At 44.8% G+C, this 18,268-nt stretch overlaps 1 protein-coding gene across 10 annotated transcripts in view; it reads right to left on the bottom strand.

The window, feature by feature from the left end:
- The window catches only part of DOCK11 (dedicator of cytokinesis 11), an 89,722-nt gene that overhangs the window by 43,918 nt on the left and 27,536 nt on the right, over positions 1 to 18,268 (bottom strand). For 7 of the 10 annotated variants that reach the window (XM_032123726.1, XM_032123729.1, XM_032123724.1 and 4 more), the window contains exons 5-22: positions 17,861 to 17,930; positions 15,581 to 15,676; positions 12,261 to 12,395; positions 11,083 to 11,260; positions 10,557 to 10,636; positions 10,079 to 10,162; positions 8,074 to 8,214; positions 6,226 to 6,435; positions 5,770 to 5,892; positions 4,698 to 4,780; positions 3,150 to 3,272; positions 2,892 to 2,968; positions 2,197 to 2,381; positions 2,043 to 2,108; positions 1,774 to 1,866; positions 1,260 to 1,383; positions 511 to 632; positions 8 to 94 (exon numbers count right to left, since the gene is read on the bottom strand). In XM_032123726.1, coding sequence (XP_031979617.1) covers positions 8 to 94; positions 511 to 632; positions 1,260 to 1,383; positions 1,774 to 1,866; positions 2,043 to 2,108; positions 2,197 to 2,381; positions 2,892 to 2,968; positions 3,150 to 3,272; positions 4,698 to 4,780; positions 5,770 to 5,892; positions 6,226 to 6,435; positions 8,074 to 8,214; positions 10,079 to 10,162; positions 10,557 to 10,636; positions 11,083 to 11,260; positions 12,261 to 12,395; positions 15,581 to 15,676; positions 17,861 to 17,930 — 2,077 coding nt within the window. The remainder of the gene's footprint in view (positions 1 to 7; positions 95 to 510; positions 633 to 1,259; positions 1,384 to 1,773; positions 1,867 to 2,042; positions 2,109 to 2,196; positions 2,382 to 2,891; positions 2,969 to 3,149; positions 3,273 to 4,697; positions 4,781 to 5,769; positions 5,893 to 6,225; positions 6,436 to 8,073; positions 8,215 to 10,078; positions 10,163 to 10,556; positions 10,637 to 11,082; positions 11,261 to 12,260; positions 12,396 to 15,580; positions 15,677 to 17,860; positions 17,931 to 18,268) is intronic. The other 3 variants (XM_032123725.1, XM_032123734.1, XM_032123727.1) reach the window with 2 other exon arrangements.

The following is an 18,268-nucleotide window of genomic DNA, read 5'->3' as shown; positions in this document are numbered from 1 at the left end:
GACTTACCTGGGTGTAAATGGTTGAGTCCAAATGGATTCTGATTTTAAACAGTGGCTTTGCTCCATCCACCCACTTTGCATCCATGCTGGACTGCTGTGAACAGATAACATTCAAGTACTTGGTTTCAGACTGTGGTGAGAAGGTGCCTCTGTGCAGACACCTGGTCAGAACGTACTGGCTGGAGTGGAAGAAGGGGTTCACCCCCAGCACAAACACCACCTTCCCCATGCACACAGAGCACAGGCTCACTCTCCTGCCCTGTGCCATCTGCAACAGCCCAGCCCAACCTGCTACTAAAATACCCTCTGCAACCTGCATAACCAGAGAAAGTGGAATTAAAGTTGTCCTGTCTCCCATCCCTAAGAGCTTTAAGCTTTGGGGGGTGCCCTGCAGTAGAGATCTTTTCAGCTGAGCAAAGCACCAACAGAAACCCAGAATTTACAGTGGTAAGAAAAGCTCAACTTTCCTCTTCCTTTTCCACTTAAGCCCATTTTAAATGGCCTTCCTACTTTCCGTGACTCTGTGTCTCCAAGCCCCAGGTATCCAGGAGGGAGGTTGGAGGAAACCGGCAGATGCCGCTCCAGGGTGGCAATCCGCCCGTCCTTCAGCAACGGCACCCAGGCGTATCCCACTGCAGAGGCAACCAGGGCAGCAGAGTTAGCAGACACACAGGGGTACATGTTCAGCTCAAAAAGAGCTCTATCTCATACTGAGAAGTCCAAACTTGCAGTTGTGCAAGTGGCTTCGGCAAGGGATCAACCACGTCAGTGTCATTAAAGCACCTTTTACCCGGCGAACAAAATTCAGACACAACACAGACCGGGAGTGGGTTTGAGGGGCAGGAATAGTGCGTGAGCCATGGCTGTGCACCGTGATGAAGGTCCTTTGTGGACTGGATGAAGGGAGAGGCTTCTCAACCAGTGGGACCCAGGTGTGCACATGCCTAGTCTTGGTAGGATCAGCCCCCAAGACCCTGATCTCACAGAAAGTTTTTACTGGTGACTTGCCTGACAACAGGACATTTGTGCAAGTCAGGAACATACAGAAAGAGCTGTCAGACTGCAGCAAAAATTTGAGTTTTAATATAAACCCAAAACATTGAGTTTATTCCATTTTAGAATCACAATTTTGTATTAGGTTGCTTTTAGAAAAGAAGATTCAGATAGCCTGATATGTTAATCACATATTTTCTTCATGTCCCTACATTTGTCTTATCTTGGCCTTTTACACTCCAACAGAATTTAAGCATTGAACATACCTTGAGTTTCAACGGTGTCTTGTTTTTTCGATGTTGCCTTTGTACTAATTTCACAGCTGACATGATAGAAGGTGAAAAGCAAATGATGCTTTTGATGGAGGTGAATTGGAAGCTCAATTTTAATCTAAAATGATATCATGATAGATCAGACTGTATTTTAGTTGTGGAGTAGTATTTTAGTTCTATTTAATTTCGCAAGTGTTATGTTGTTACACAAGACACATTCTTACTAATCTTAAATAATTCCTAACATTTTCATCACATTTGCAACATTACTTATTAATGGGGGTGTGTGATTGGAGTGCACAAAGCATGACAGTAAAGACAGCAGAAAACAAACTGATGTTAAAAATTGACAAAGGCTCTGGCTTTGCTGAGCCCTTCTGCTGAAGCAAATGGCTGGTAATTATCTTTACCCATAATTCACCCAGCCCTTGAAAAAGAGGTATCCTGAAAAGCCCCTTGGCATTGTAGCATCCAGGAAAATCTGCTGTTTCCCACATTTTGTTTTTACCTCATCATAGAACTCCGGGCTCTGGTTGTGATGCAGCACGGCAGCGTATGCGTTTGTGGTCAGGAGAGGGCCTCCGGGTTTGCCATATATGCACTGGAAACACAAATGAAGAGCTGAATTCAGGGTCCTGCCACCCTAAATGAGCTGGCCAAATTAAACCAGTGATCATGGAAACTCAGTGCTTTTCCCTTGCCCTGCTGAGCCTGGCTAGTACAGAACAAACAGCAGTGGTCAAATAGCAGCCCTGTTAACAGGTAACATTAACCCACCTTTAATGGCTTGGCATCAACTTCATCTGAATCCCTGAACTCAAGACAGACAGCAATATTCCTTGCCTGAAATATGGGAGAACAGGAGGTTGAGCAGCAGCACCACCCTGGCCCACATCAAGCCTGGCTGCAGGTCACTCCCCAGGTCACTCACCTTTGCAAACACCTTCTGGTTCTCATACTTCAAGTGTAAGGGGTAGACATAGAGGTGGTTTTTGTAGACAGTGAAGGGGTAACAGTATTTTGCAACTTCTGGGACAAGCTCCTCCACTTCAACTGCAATGTCCTCACAGCCCTTCCCGAAAGGTTTTATAGGAATGAAAGAAGCTGTGAAACAATCTGGAAGAGGATAAGAACAGAAAAAATCAGGTCCACTAGAAAAGCCTTTTGGACAGGAGATTAGCCTACATAACCTGTGACACGAGTTGCCAAAAGCCCACTGAATGACACTGAACACATCCTTTCAGCAAAGTAATTTCTTTGCTTCCGTTTCTTTAAATGCAAGGTAAAGAATTACACTGACCATGTTTGTAAAGCCCTACAATACTATGGATCAAAAATAACATATGAGATTGGTGCAAAAGCAGGCAGCTGGCTTCCTTTGGATTTAGGATGTGATGGCCAAACTATAAAGCAGACAAATCCCTCAGGTAAATCTCTGCACTTGGACCACATCTCCTCCACACAACGCATCAGAAAGACTTACAAGTCAGTAGTTGTGCTGAATTACTCATTTCTCATTGCAGTCCCAAGATAATCTTGTTAATGAAAACAGAAAAATCCCCCCTAGAAGCATTAAGTCCTGAGGCTCAAGCCATCAGCATTTATGCTAAGATCCATGATCCTTACTTGTGAAGTCTAGCGGGATGTCTTTGATGACGATATTTAACTGGGCTGGAATGACCTGCAGTTTTGTCTTCTCTGGTCTGTGTTAGGGAGAAAGGAATAAGAGTGTGAACGTTGAAAGCTCAGGTGCTGAGCACATCATCAGCATTTTTTGCTACCCTCCAAGTATTTTAGAAATTGTAATCTCATGCTTACACTTAGCTGTTTAAAAATGTATGTTAAAATGTCTGCCCAGCCCCTGCACCAGTCTCTCACACTTACTTCTTATACTCTGCTAAAAGCTTCAGCATATCTTCATTTGAGAGTTTGCCACTGTCTTGCTTGTACAGGGGTGAGAATTTTCCATTAGCATCAAGAGTGCCCTGGGAGTCTTTGAAAACTGGTCTGCAGAAAACAAGAGGTGTATTTTCTAAATGTTGGTAAATATACAGACACTGAGGTCTTTGACACATCTGAAAGGCAGATCATCAGGTGAGAGGTTCACTGGCCTGTGACTGCTCCGAATACCACAGACCTGATTGCTCTCCCACCCCGATGTGGTGCTTAGACCCCACCCAGGCTTGAAAACGTGAAATCACATGGGACATCACACAATTTCACTCTATCCAGCCCGGTCAGAAGGACACAGCCCATTTGAAGCCTGGTGCACAATCATGAACACTCTTCCATCCCCTCCCACTAACACCAAGTGTTAGTGCACCACTTGCATATGGGGTCAGAGCACAGAAATCCTCCTAGGAAAGGAGTGTACAATAAAAACCAGTTTGGGGACACACATCAGCTTCCTCCTGAAGCCAGAGCAGGAGACTGGACTCTGCCCTGGATGAATACCAGCATCTCTACCCTTGAAAGTAAAGGGTGTCTGTGTATAATAAGAACATTAAAGCATCTGCACTCCCCTTCTGTGCAAACACTTTGCTCTGAGACCCACAAGCTCCCTGCAGCAGGCCACTCAGCTCCTTGGTGTCCAAAGGCAGCACTTTACCCAGCCAGAGCCCACCATTAGGGTGAGGCACCACTTGGAAGAGGGCTGATTACTGGCTCCCAGGATCCAGCTGCATCCCAAAAACACCACCTCAAAGAGGAGTGTCACAGGAACATCCAGTTCAAGAATACATATTGCAACTGGTATACCCCCAAATTCCAGCCCACTGTGACAGCTTTCTGTGTTCCCACGTCATTCCTGTCCCTTTTGTCAGCACTGAAATGCAATTTAGCACTAGGAGGCAGTGGATGATCTTGCCTTCAGGCCTTCCTCTGACTGAGATTTAAGAGAGTTAGCACTGACATACTTATCAGTCCCAGTAAAACAATAGCAAGGGAATGGGATCACTACCTTCAGCCACTCCCAAGAACATTAATTAATGCAGAATTTAAGATGGAAAACAAACCCCATGTGATTGGCACTGCCAGGGTGGGACATCCTCTGCTCTCATCCTGTCCCTAGCAATGGCTAATGCCAGGAGGGAATTTCTGCAGTGATTCCCTTGGTAGCACAGGATAGTATACACTTGTCCCCAGGAACGTTCTGCCCTGGTAGCAGTAGCAACAGGTCAGTAGGAAGGTTACTGCCTTCCCAGCCCCAGCACTGTTTGTTTTTTAGAACTTTGTTTCTAATTCTAGATAAAGATTTGGGATTGGCCCGGAAAGCTCTCTTGGGAGTCGGAGCCAAGCTCTGCCCTCAGCTGCAACTTCACTGACTTCAGTCGCTTGGCCCTTTGCCCAGTCATATCCCAGATCACTCTCAGCAGCAGCTTTCCACTACTGCAGAACCCAGCCCAAGGGCACGGCCCAGCCCAAGGCACTGACCTGGCAGCCCAGCCAAAGGGCATCCGGTACTGCCCCAGACGGCTGCACACCTGCTTGGCCACTTTATGGACCTTCTGGGCAGTCTGCAAAACATGAGAAAGGCAGGTCAGTGTGTGCCAGGACTTTGATGCTGCGCTGGAACAGGAGTGAAGGGCGCTGCAGTCTCCACGGAGGAGCATCTCTCCATCTTCTCCCCAGGCACCAGCACAGCTGACAGACATCAGTCTGTCACTTCACGCCACCTACAGCTGTTACTTCACAAAGCAATAGCAAATGTTGTGGGCAGTCATGTTAAACCTCCTCAGGATTAAACTGTCAGGCTATTAGTGCTCTATTTGCCAAAGGGTATTAGTTTCTTTTCCAAAGCTGACTGCAATTGGCTCATCCTGGACATACTTACAAAGTGTGCCAAGGGAATGCCAGCATTACCAGATATTCTATAATTGACCTTTCAGGAACTACTCTTGACTGCCTGCAACAAGGCAGCATCAGCTCCACCTGGCATGCAGAGACTGATGCTGGTGGCAGCAGCAGGGCCTCTCCCTTGGATGTCAGGAAAAAATTTCTTCACTCAAAGGGTAGTCAAGCATTGGACAGGCTGCCCAGAGAAGTGGTAGAGGTATTTAAAACACATGTAGATGTGGTGCTCAGGGACATGGTTTAGTGGTGGGGTTGACAGTGCTGGGGTAATGGTTGGACTCAATGATCTTACAGGGTTTTTCCAAGATAAAGGATTCTATTATTCTATGCAGACACTTCATTCTGGTGATGAAGTGTCTGACTTTTTCCCGCCAGCCCAGGCTTTGGCTTGCTGAAGTGCAATGGGGAAAGGTCTGGCCCCAAATGCTTGGCTTTCTAAAAATCCTTTGCCTCTTTCCAGGGGGAGGAATAAAATCTCCCAGGACAGCCCAACTGAAGCCAGCCTGGGAACAGTGCAAATAGAATGGACAAAGACTGTATTTGCCAGAAAGAAACTGAAGAGCTGCAGAACAACCCGTGCTTCAGCCCACACTACTTCCTGCAGCAGCAGACACCACTACTCAGTTGATACTCCCATGGCCCCACCCATTACCTTCCCGGGGTCCGAGTTTTTCATGTAGGGCTCTACACAGTGGGCGATGCTGCCCTGCAGCACCTTCTCCACACGGGCCACCAGGAAGATCTCTGTGTGTGGGTTGGTCACAGAGAACACCCCCTGCAACAGAGAAGCAGCAACTGTCACACAGCAGGACCCCGATGTGCACCACAGGGTTTGGCCCCAATCATCCCACTGCCCCTTTCCACAACCCACACAGACCCTGCCTTGGTGATGGACCACAGGGGCCCACCAGGCTTGAGCATGGCCAAGTCCTAGAAAACTCTCTGTGGCGCTTTACCTGTCACTGCCAGTGAGCCCTGTGTGGCAACTTCAACACTGACCAAAACGCAAGAGAAAAGCTGGCTTCCGGATACCAACACAGTGGAGAACTCCAAAGTCACTGAAAAGCCTCAGCAGTGACGCAGAATGAGGAGGAAGTGAGATATTCACCCATTTTATGTAGCGCAGGCAGGACTCAGGGATCCCATGCACAAGGCTCTGGACAGGACAATGTCCCTGGGTGCCCTCTGTTCTGGGCTCAGAGTTATCCAGCAGCATGTCCCGGACAGATGGAGGGTTCAAGTCCACGTGGAAGTCAGCTGAAATCTTGCAATTATTTTTCAGGTCAAATAATGCCAAACTTAGGAAAAAGGGCTCAACCTGGAAATTTTATTGAATATGTGTGTCATAAAAAATGCATGGCACAGGCTCAAGAGTATCAACATGCATTGCTTTCCCTGATAAGGAAACTGGGAACCTTTTGCTTCTGTTTGTTCCTTTAGTTTGGTACACCAGCATTTTAATGAACAGATAATCCATGTTTATTTGCTTTATAAATATACAGATCCATTTTTTTCTGCACCTTCTTTTGATCTAGTCAGTTTGAACAAAGTTGTATGAAATATAAAGAATGAAATCCATATCTTTTTTACATAAGTGGTAAACTATAAAGTCAGGAAGAAAATATGAACTCAATTTATCAGAGCTGTTTATCGTTTTGCAATGAGAAAGAAATCAGCTTAAGAGTGTTTATGATCATCTGCTAAAGATCACTATATATATTTTCCAAAGCCCATTAGCTCTGTATGGCTCAACTGTAACACTCAAAAATCTCCTCAGATGCTATCCCAGGAGGAAAGTTAGCTCTTCCAGCCAGGAGAGCTCAAATACAAGGCTGACACTGCTAAGGAAATGCATGTGCAAAATCTGCCAACTCCTTAGTAGCTACTGACCTTGACAGCACCCGGCAAGTGGCAAGCAATAATTCATGTATTTTTAATTCAAACATCCTAGTAGCCGTGCATCCGTGGAAAGATAAAAATGCAAGCCTGAAGATAAAACGGTAGCATGCCCAAGACATTACAGCATGACTTGGAGGCATTACATCAATGCTGAAAATGTGCTGATTAGGTCTCACTCTGGACCTGATTAAGGATGGATAACAAGAATCTTTGCTATTAGCGATGCATCCATCTGCTGGGAGTTACTGAGCCTGGTGTTGTGTAACAGAGCTGTGAGCTGCCAATATAAAACTATCACAAAAAAGCCTTTGTGATTCTACCAGGCATCAGAGAGGGCAGCATCAGTAGAGACGGGGCAGTGCTGGTACCTCTGCCTCCCGTACTACCCCGCACTCCTGCGGAAAGGGCTGAGCAGGAGCAAGAGCAGGACATGACAGCAGGGATTTGTTTTGGGAGAAAAGACTAGAGGAGACTGGTCTGTTCAGCTCAACAGAACAAAGGCTGAGGTGAGACATAATAGCTGTCTACAAACATCAGAAGCTCAGAAAATACAAGAGTTTTTAGGCTAAGGCACACCTTTGGCACAATAACAATGCATATAATAAAGTGGCTGTGAATAGAGTTAAGCTGGGAGTCAGAAGAAGGTTCCAGAACAGGGAAATCCCTTGCCATTAGGGGAAATGAAATAAAACACAGCTGTGAGTGGTTTGGAGATGGAGCTTAATCATTTACCAACAGGACTTTCACAGAGATGCAGAATTTGGCAGACACATATTCCCCGTTCCCTGTGCCCCGGAACCACAGGTTTCCCAGCAGTCCCAGTTCCTCGCAGGCGGAGGCATGTCAGCACAGCCCCTGTCCCCAAAAACGTTTTTGGAACACCAAAATACCAAGGCAAACAAATCCTGCAATGACTCTGGGCCAGCAGTCACTGCCTGTCCAGTGGTGCTCATGGCAAAATGGGATTGTTTTACCCCTCCCAGATTAATTTGCTAAGGTATTTTCTTGCTGGTGAGAGGAAAGAAGACAAAGCAGGACATGCTGGAGTTCCCCTTACATTGGTGGGTCCTTCTTCTGCTGTGTCGCTCAGCTGAGCAAGGAGATTGAGGGAGAAGTCCTGGCAGCAAACCACGAAGCGCCTGCTGCACTTTTCCTCAAAAGGCTTCACGTCTGGCTCAATCCCTGAGAAATCGAGTCTCTAGACAGTAAACAAACAAATCTGGTCTCATTAAAAAAGAAAACAACCCCCTGAATAATGTTAAGGGATCACATTACGGCCAATACTATCTTAATCAATTTTTTAAGTGGTCCGAAAGGTACAAGACATTCACAAATGAGTGCCATTTGGTGATGTTACACAAAGGTATTCAAGACATGAATTCATGGGTGTGTATCAATTTTTAGCAGCCTGTTTTGTAGAGCACAGCAAACTAAACCTCAGAATGATTTCAGTTCCTTCCTGCTTTGCTGTAACCCTGGGGATCTTCCCAAACACCACTTAGAGCTTGAGGAAGAAAGCGGAACATAAGACAACGTTACAATCAGAAAAGTATCTTCCACCATGAAGGTATGACTAGGTTAGAGATGGCCCCTGTGCCTGAAATAGAGAGAAGGCACACATGGGCTTGTGAGCAACACTTCAAAGCAGAAGGCATGTCCAGCTGCACAGCAGTAACTGGCATGGGTAGAAACAGCAAAGACTGTCTGGCGGGGGAATCCAAACAGACTTGATTACCATCACCTCCTCCCTAACCCAGAACACCCACGCCTGGTCTGTGCCTCCACATCTACCCTCCTCGAAGAGCAGGCACATGTGCAACCAAAGACCCTCAGCCTTTGACAAATCCATTATGCTGGGCACTGGGGACAGAGCTACCAAACACCTCTAAATACCAGCAAGTATTTTTGTTTCCCTTATTTTCTTTTCATGAGGAAAGTATGTTGCAGGTTCTACTGCTAGTTTCTCCTAGTTTCCTTAGCACCAGGCATGAAAGTGTGCACGTACCAGCCTTGACTGGAGCAAAGACTGAATGCCTTGTGTTACAGCAGATCCAACTGACCCACACCAGAATGAAGAACTCTGGGTATAGAAAGAGGGCAGTGAATTCAGCCTAACCATTTGGTTAAGTAAAAGAAGTTCTCTTAGATGCTTCACACTGAGTAATATTTCCATTTTTATTATCTGACTAGAATACAAGAAGCTTCTCAGAGCTTCTCTTAAAAAAAAAAAAAAAGAAACCAAAAAGCCTCCTGGATGCTTATCTTCCTTCTGTTAAAGACTCTAAAGAATTGCCAAGAGAAAAGCTCATTTTGTACAACTAAACCTTTTAGAGACTAATTAAATTTCCTTGTTAAACCAGAATGTTCTATTTTACAGGTGTGAACATGCCAAAGCATGCCAGAAGGAGAAGCAGAAACAATGACGTACCCTGGAACAGTTCTCTAAAACTCTGCTAGCAATTGCAGCTCATTCCACTGAAATCTCACACCTGGACCCTGGCAGAGAATTCAAGTTTAAAGCCAAGAAGAAAACAGGCCAAGAGACAATGACCTCCTACTCCAGTGCATCCGACCAGCACAGGGTGTATTTTTCAGTTTGTCTGTCCCTACATTTGAAAACTCCCTGAAGACTGAGGCTCTCCCTGTTAACCCGTCATGGTCTTTTCCACCACTGCTCCCTGTACCAGATGTGCTGAGCCCACACAGCATTGCAGGTATCCATGCAATACCACTTCTAATGCTTCTTCTTGCAAGCATGAGAACTTCTCAGAGCCCCCAAGAAAATCCGGTTTGAAATCCAGCAACATCAAGATGCATTACACAAATGTCAGCAAAGCTGAAGGGAGGCCATGTGTGGGGCTGCTGCAACTCTTCCCTGTATTTGAGCTATCACCTGAACACTGACATCTCATTCTGCTCTCACTGACAGGAATATGGGCTACATTTCTGTTCTCCTGGAAAATATGCTGCTTCTGCAGGCAAACGCTGTGGCCATGCAAGGGAACAAGGGAGGCATGACACAGTGAACAAAAACTCACTGAGGCAAATGTGGGAATGTTTACCTGGACTTCTGGGTCAAAAGAAAAGATGTTTTGTCTTCCATCATTTCTGCTCAATTTGTTTAGTTGATCTGTTTCTCTTCCATACTAAGACAAAGGAAGGCATTGATATTAGTGCCTGGCCACACAGAGGCCAAGACTCGATCTTGGGAAAGAACTGAATCAAAACAAAATAATTATTTTTCAGGTTGCCTTTGTGATACATGAGCTGATGCAAAGCACTGACAGTACAGAGATGTGGCTATGCTGAAGCAAAAAGCAGGCAGAAGCCGCAACCACACTTGGAGTTGAGGAACATGCAGCCTCAAACCATGGGGCTCCATCTGTGAGACAGACAGGTGGCATAACAGAGACCCCCCCAGGATTTGGTGCCTGCTCAGCTCTGTCAGAGCTGGAGATACAGAAAGTAGAAAACCCCTCTCACAGATAAGCTGGACAGAAGTAGCTGTGGGTGGGGAGAGCAATCCTGCAAACACAATACCTTCATCAGCTCTGGATGCATGCTTCTCTCCAGGCTCTCTAGGATGTTCTCTGACTTTCCCTGCGTGCTTGATTCATCATCTGCAAGGACACAAGAAACAGATGTTCAAAACAACTGCAGGAGCACTGCTCTGCCAGAAAGCATCCTGCACTATTTGCTAACAATAGCACAGAAACAGTTTAGAGAGACTTCTCCATTCCTTGAGAATAAGATTTTTCCATGCATTACCAGTATCAAAGTGTACTATTACAGTCTGCTAGGTCTGTCCAAAGCAGAACTTCAGCACAGAGCCAATTTTCCAGGAGCCTTGAAACTTTGCCATGGATTTCCCATCCAGAAGAAGGGTCACATTTCCCTCCACTTTTATTCCTCAGACTATCATCGGTGTTGTACGAAGCCCCTTTGCAAGACATTGTGTGTCAGCCACAATTCTTGCTTTAAATACAGTACAGTATACACTTCTCCAGGCACACTGCTTGCATCCTGCTGGAGAAGGGAGAAGGTAGGTGTTTGTTTGCAAACTGACCTTGCACAGATTCCACAGCATCCTTCTTCTCTTGCACCAAACTCTCAGTATTGCTCTGAATGATCTTCCTCAGAGTTACCAGCCATTCCTCCATCTCCTGCTCAGTTTCAGCTGCAAGATAGTGGCTGTACTTGTCTATTGTCTTCAGCTCAAATGCATAGCGGCGCATCTTGGGACACTGAACAAACAAACAAGAGATTTATATTACATTTTTCTCAACAACCCAGCACAGCACCTGCCACACAGCTCCTCTCTGGGAAAACATCCTAAGCTGAAATACCACAAAATACAAGGCAGGCACCCTCCCTGACACAACAATCCTGCTGCAATCACAAAGAGCTTAGTGGCTTGAGCATGGCCAGCTACTCTGAGTGAAGGAAAGCCAGACTGAAACACAGACATGGCACCAAGGAGCAAGAACAATCTCCTTCTGATGTCATCAGACCTTTAATATTTACCCAGAGAAGCCAGGAACTGGATTTGTCTGACATGGTAAGTAATGCTGCACTCTGGGACACTTAGAGGCATCGGTCTTAAAAAAGCAAGTGGTACAATGCAGCTTTTTGGAGCTGTGCTGGCCTTTAAACAGCATTTTCCAACCAGAAGCCAAGGCAAATCTGATGCAACTTGGGAAGTACATCCCATACATCACTGAGGTGTGTGCATTACCGCTTTTACTGTGTTCAGAAAGACAAATGGAAACTCATGGCTCTGACTCATCCATGCTGAAGCAAACCACTGGGGTAATTTAAGCCGCCCTGCACCACACTCAGTGCTTGAAGCTTCTGCAGAGACAGCAAGGGGCAGGAGGCAGAGCAACAATCCACTGCTGCACTTCACTCTAGCACAACTAAGCAAACCCAGGATTTAGACCCATACAAATACCTGCTCCTAAAACCTTATGAGGCCTGAGCAGGTCCTAAATTCCAAAGGACTGCATGTTTGCAAGGACTTATCAAGATATAGCTTAAGAAACAAGAAGCTGGTGAAAGCAGCAAATAGAGGAGGAAGGTGTCCCAGACAAAGTCATATCATTTACTTACTGGCCCATTGATCAGTTTAGCTGATCAGCTTTGGGTTATTTTGCCATTCTATGCCTTCAGAACTCGAGAGAGCAGGCCTATCTCGGAGCCTGCAATCCGTAAATCCATGTAGAGCCACACAGAAAGGACACCTACCTGAACCACATCATTGCAAGCATCCAAGAAAATGCAGCCTTTGGATTCTTTTGAAATTTTCTCATCTTTGTAGGAATTCAGAATATAGGAGCCATCTGTGAGCTGTGACAAGTAAAAATACCTCCTCTTGAATACCTGTAAAAACACAAATTCTTGCTCAGGCAAGTATTCACTCTGCTGTATATCACAAACCATGGCCATGTTTTCCATATCTGCCTTCCCTGCTACTGAGAAAATACTGTAACACACAACACTGCTGACCCTGGAGTGTTGCAGATTCACCCATTTGAATACGGTTTGCTTTTACAAAGAGAGATTTCCATCACCTTCTTTAATTTTAATGTCCTTGTTGTTGTTATAAGTTTGCCCATCTAAAGCCCCAGGGCTTCCAGCTCATCTCTCAGCTGACTCCAGCCTTATTTATCTTTACAAAGTAATGCTGCATGGTAAATTCAGATCACCACCTTACTTGAAGACCCATCCCACCCTAGAGCAGGTACTTTCGGAGTCTTTTTCATATAGACCTCAGTTAGAATTGCAAAGCAACTGTCTGGAAGACTTAGGAACAGGCATGTGGAAATCCCTAGCACTCAAATGCAAGCCAAGGGACAATGCAGTCCATTCAACTGCCTGGGTTTTTTGTGGCTTTGGGTTTGGGTTATTTAATACAAACCTACTTTCATAAACTGGCTTTGGCTTAGCATTTAATTCTTACATCAAAAAACAGTAACTTTGGGAGAAGTGTTCCTGTGTTTGTAATACTGATTTTCCTGAAGAAAAAAAAACTCTCCAGTATCTCTGAACATCTTTCTTCATGCTTGTCAGCCAGAAGCCACTGGACTATAATTCAGGAGAACATTTTGGCAGCAGTTGTGGTAGCATCATATGCTGTAAGGAGCAGGGTGTATTTCACAGTTGCTAGGTATCTGTGTTAGAAGAATCATGAAGGAAGCCAGGACAAGCAGCACTGCAAGTATTTCTACTGTTCTGTCTATCTGGAAGATCTATGAATAAACACAGCATTTTTCATTCCACATGGGAGATTACAAGTAATTTCCTGCTCCTATCATTACTGACACCTGCAAATGTTCAGTAAACCCACTTGCTTGCAGAGAACTGGGAGGGAGCATCGCACACTGAACTGTAACACATGCCTTCTGAGAGGTAACCTCTGGCATCATTTGGATGACTAATTAGCTGAGAGATACTCCACGGGTTGTTGAACTTTAAGTTTCATAAGATTTAACTAAACCTTCAGTTTAACAGAGCATAAAGGTACATGGAAAGCTAAGGATGTGAAGCATTAATCCAGCCTAAACACTGATTTAGCATTTCACTGAAGCAATCTCAGGAATTTTGGCAGTGGATGCTACAGAAACCCATGACAGATCTCTCTCTAGATATTACAGGGTTGATATCCCTTGTGGTTATGGGATTTCATGCTAAACAGTTTGCATTTGCTGAACTCTGTTCAAAAGTAAATGCGTAATCAAACAGCAAACACTATTCCTATGATCTTCCCCCCGTGCAAGCACTGCTGACAGAAATCACTGTCAGAAGATGATGATCATTTGAAATTAATCAGTTGGGTCTGTTCTAGTCTGAGCCTCTGGTGGTATTGGTCTCAGTGCCCTGCACCTCAGACCTGCCTTTCAGAGACATTATCTGAACTACACTGGCTTCAGTTCAAATAATAAGATCCAGAGTCTCCAGTGAAACTCTGATACCAAGGTCCTGAGAATCAGTAGCCATTGTAAAACCTGGGAGCAGAGGGAACATCCCCTCTGATCAGGCTACAGGTGCTGCTGGTGAGCACTGAGATTGCAGAGGGATGGCTAGAGAACTGGGGAAGTGCATTTGGGCAGAGAAGGACAAAAGGACAATCCTGATGCCATGGTTGCAGTGCAGGCCACCAACATGCTGCAAACCAGACAGGGAGAGTTGAGCCAAACCAGGGTAGTTCTCCGCAAAGGAAAGGCTGCTCTGAAATAAAGAGTGGCAGCTTTAGCCTAATGAGAGTTTGCTTGTGGTTCAGCTCTCCACGAAACACCCTCTGCACACGCTTAGCAACAGTGTGAGGCACCAACAGCTCAGCAGTCAAAGAACCAGCATCCACAAGATGGACACATCACAGCAGCATCTCCAAGTGGTGACAAGGCTGAAGATGGTCGAAGTCCTCAGCTTTCTCACCTGTGCCTTAGACATGTTTTGTAAGACACAGCAAAGAGAATGGCTACTGATTCTCAGGACCTTGGTATCAGAGTTTCACTGGAGACTCTGGATCTTATTATTTGAACTGAAGCCAGTGTAGTTCAGATAATGTCTCTGAAAGGCAGGTCTGAGGTGCAGGGCACTGAGACCAGTACCACCAGAGGCTCAGACTAGAACAGACGCAACTGATTACTTTGAGCATGTATGATACCTCCTCCAGAAGTTTCAGGAAAAAAAAGTTGCTTTAACCATGATTGGAAAAGCAGAGGATCAGAAAATCCTGTTCTGTCTATTGCCTTCAAGCCCATTTTAAAACTCAAATTAAAATTAACCCTAATAACAGTCCTGTTCCTTTTCTCCTGAAAGCATAACTCATTGAATCAAGCCTTGGAACAATTAGGCTTTTTGAGTTTTTTTAATATATCCTTACAAAGCAGCCTTGCTGCAGCCATCTCTCAGCTGTACCATTGAGCATAACTCCCTAACAATCTCTCTATGCTGTAACAAGGCAGCTGCATGGTGGGACAGCAGACAAGCTCACTGCCATAGCAAAAACCTGTTGTGGAACTATTAAAAATCTCTGTACAGTCTGAGCAATGTCACATCGCATGACGAAGAGCGGAGAACAGGAGACAAGGCAGCTGTTGCTTTTAGGTCAGTAATGCTACATCTCTGCAGTAATATCACCCCTGTTTTAAAAGCAAAGATTTATCATTTTAATTTAAAGCTGGCCTCTCTACACATTTCCAACCAGCAAGGAAACTATCAATTCAGAAAGCTATCTTTGCAGGGCAGCTGTTCCACTTATCCTGGTTGCCTTCCCCTCCTGGGCCTCAGCTGCTCATCCAGAAAACAATCTTGCTTTACTAGAACATGTTTCGCTTTTTTGGTCAGCTTGCCTGTCGTGGTCCAAAGTGCATCAGTCTTACATGCTGGGCAGGGGAGGGTCAAAAACTGTTGCCAGACCAGGTTTTCCAGTCCATCATGGGATACAAGAGGGGCAGATGCCCATCCAAACCCAAACCCACCCATTGTGCTCCTGGGAGCTTTGGAGATGTGGGCTGAACTTCACCTCATGCCTTGTTCCTGAGTAACTGGACCAAACTCACCTTCATGGTAACAGTGATGGTGCTGTTGATATTTGCTTTGTGCAGCCAGCCCTGCTTTATTACACCACCCTTCTGGGAGCACAGGGAAGAGGAATCCTGAAAGACAGCAAACAATAAGAAAAAGAGGAGGTCAGGTAAACTGTCTTCCACAGGAAATTCCCCTTGGACAAAGGGATTTGTCCACCCTGGAAAGCAATACCATTTTAACTACAGCAATATAGTGACATGTAGAATGTATGTGTTACAGATACAGCTACGCATACACTGCTATCACAAAAAAAAAAATCAGGGATATCCCTTTCCAATAAAGAGGCAAAGCGGGCTAGATTGGGTCACCTTTAAAACAAGAAAGATTACATCTATTCTGATAGGGCTGCACAGTGATTTTGCAATGAGGCAATGCCTGTTGGTTCTTATGCAGTATTTCAAAACCTGGGGAAGATGGAAATTTTCAAGATGGTCTGTTTAGGAAGTTGCAAAATGCAAAACTCCAAACTTATTCTGTCATTTCCTTTTGTCATTCTCACATTTTAAATTTCAGCAAAAGCCACCAAACTCCAATAACTGAAATGTAAACTGGCTGATTTCACATTTATCAAACCATAAAGTTTCAAGTGACCCAACCAGGCTGCTCTTGGCACACCAGATGGGGTTTCCATCTGCTCCTGTCCCATGGTCCCAGAAAGAGAGAATGGCTCTCTATTCATACTTAACCATGACCTCCACTGGGGAGGGAAATGAGAGCCCAGAGTGATGAAAAAATCTCATCCTGGGGCTTCCAGTGACTCAGCAGCAGAGGCAGCCCTAGCCTGCCTCTGTTGAGCCATGAAAGGGCAGGTTTTCACTCTTTGCATATCAAACTTCCAGAGTAAATTTTCTGATATTTTGTTTCCCTGGGTGAAACAACCCATGATTTGTCCTTTATAACGGTTTGCCTTTTTTCATCAAGAGATTTCTTTTACTTGAATTTCCATTACACAATTCTAATGCAAATGCCCTGTCAGGAAACTGTAACAGAATCCTTTAGATATGGCAATGACAAAAGATATAAACGTCAAAACATCCATGAAAGCACTTGGAATACTCTTCCACAACAAACCTCAGTAACTTCTCTTGTTTGAATATTTGAGACACTGGCCAGAAGAAGAAAGGTCTCCAAATTTTGGTAATATATTTTTGTCCTTTTGCTTTTTTGGAAGCATGCTGGTAACAGTGCACAGCAATGTCTCCAGCCCAGAGCAGATATTTTTAAAGAGGCAGCACCTCAAGTTACTGACGTAATGCAAACCAACAACATAGTCAAAAAAAGATTAAGGCCAAACTTGACAAAACATTTCCATTTATAAAGAAGCCAATGCAGTCCAGACCTGAGGTGTGCTGGGACATACCCCGATAATTTCAGAAATGTGCACAAAACAGTCCCTCCAAATCTTGAGCTCTGCAACAAAGTTCCCTTTGCCTCTCTAAGTTCCTCACATCTTGGTAACATGGGAATTTTAAACAGCTGGACTAAATCCTTCCCTCTGTAAACAAAAACTTCCTAATATCACGAGCATGGATTAATCTCCACATGGTACTTGAAACAGAAAAGCGCTGCCCATCCCTTCTGTAGCAAATGCGATATACATGTGCAGGAAACATGGCATCTGCACCATCCAAAATAATCACCAGATCTGAGATGTCCCAATTGGCAGAGCCCCCAGCCCACCCCCACAGAGCAGCTCCAGGGCTGCAAATCTTCCCTACAACCAGCTGAGCACAAAGATGCCAACTTCCAGAGGAAGCAAACGCCTCCCAGCATTGGCACAGTATGTACAGAGCAGGACTGACACACTGTCAACAAGCTGGGTCGAAGCAACTGATGAAAAATTGCAGGTTATGTGGTAAACCCCAGAATCACAGTGTAGAGTTGAAAAACAGATTGCCCAGTTTTAGTTCTGGACATGAAGAGTTTTCCTTACTAACTACTTGGCTTCCGTTTGAAGGAAGCCTTCCTCTCTGTTTTCTTCCTTTCCTCTTCCTACGATGCTCTGTTTCAAGGGAAAAAGCCATGAGAAATGTGACTAATCTTCCAGATAACTTAGGAGACCCTTGGTTGCAAGAGATTATCTTGTCATATGTTGAAATAAATCACTGCCTCACTTTTGATCCCATTTTCACAGCAGAAAGCATCTCATCAAAAAACTGTTCCTAAGAACTGAATTCTGGCTTTGCTTTGTGAAATTTGCTTTTTAACAGGAATACATCAAAAAAAACCCAGAAAACCAACCTTCTCCTTACCTCATCCTTTTCAAAGTCTTCATCAATTTCAAACACATGGCTTGGAATCTTGTCTGGCCTAAAGGATTTGCTGAAATCACAACATATTTTCATGTTTAATGACTGGAACATGATGGCTGTCTGAGCCAGCAGCTGATGCTGGATCCAGAAGCAACAGCCAAACTGCAGGCTACAGAGCACAGAAAATACACTGCAAGAGACCTACAGCTCCTTACAACTGGGGAAAGCTAAGTTCTGAGTGCATTTCATGGAAATTAAGCACAAGAAGTCGGTAATTAGCTTTCTCTTGTTAGCTGTTGGATTCTGCAGTTTTTGCTGACTTGCATTTATGGAACAAAGAGAGAGCACCCCAGTTTAACTTCCGTCTTTACCAAAAAAAGAAGCAAGATCAGACAACAAGATTATTCA

The sequence above is a fragment of the Corvus moneduloides genome, chromosome 14 (genome assembly GCF_009650955.1).
Source record: "Corvus moneduloides isolate bCorMon1 chromosome 14, bCorMon1.pri, whole genome shotgun sequence".
Taxonomy (NCBI): Eukaryota; Metazoa; Chordata; class Aves; order Passeriformes; family Corvidae; genus Corvus; species Corvus moneduloides.
The sequence above is the reverse complement of the archived record's forward strand: the minus strand, read 5'-3'. Positions and strand labels throughout refer to the sequence as shown.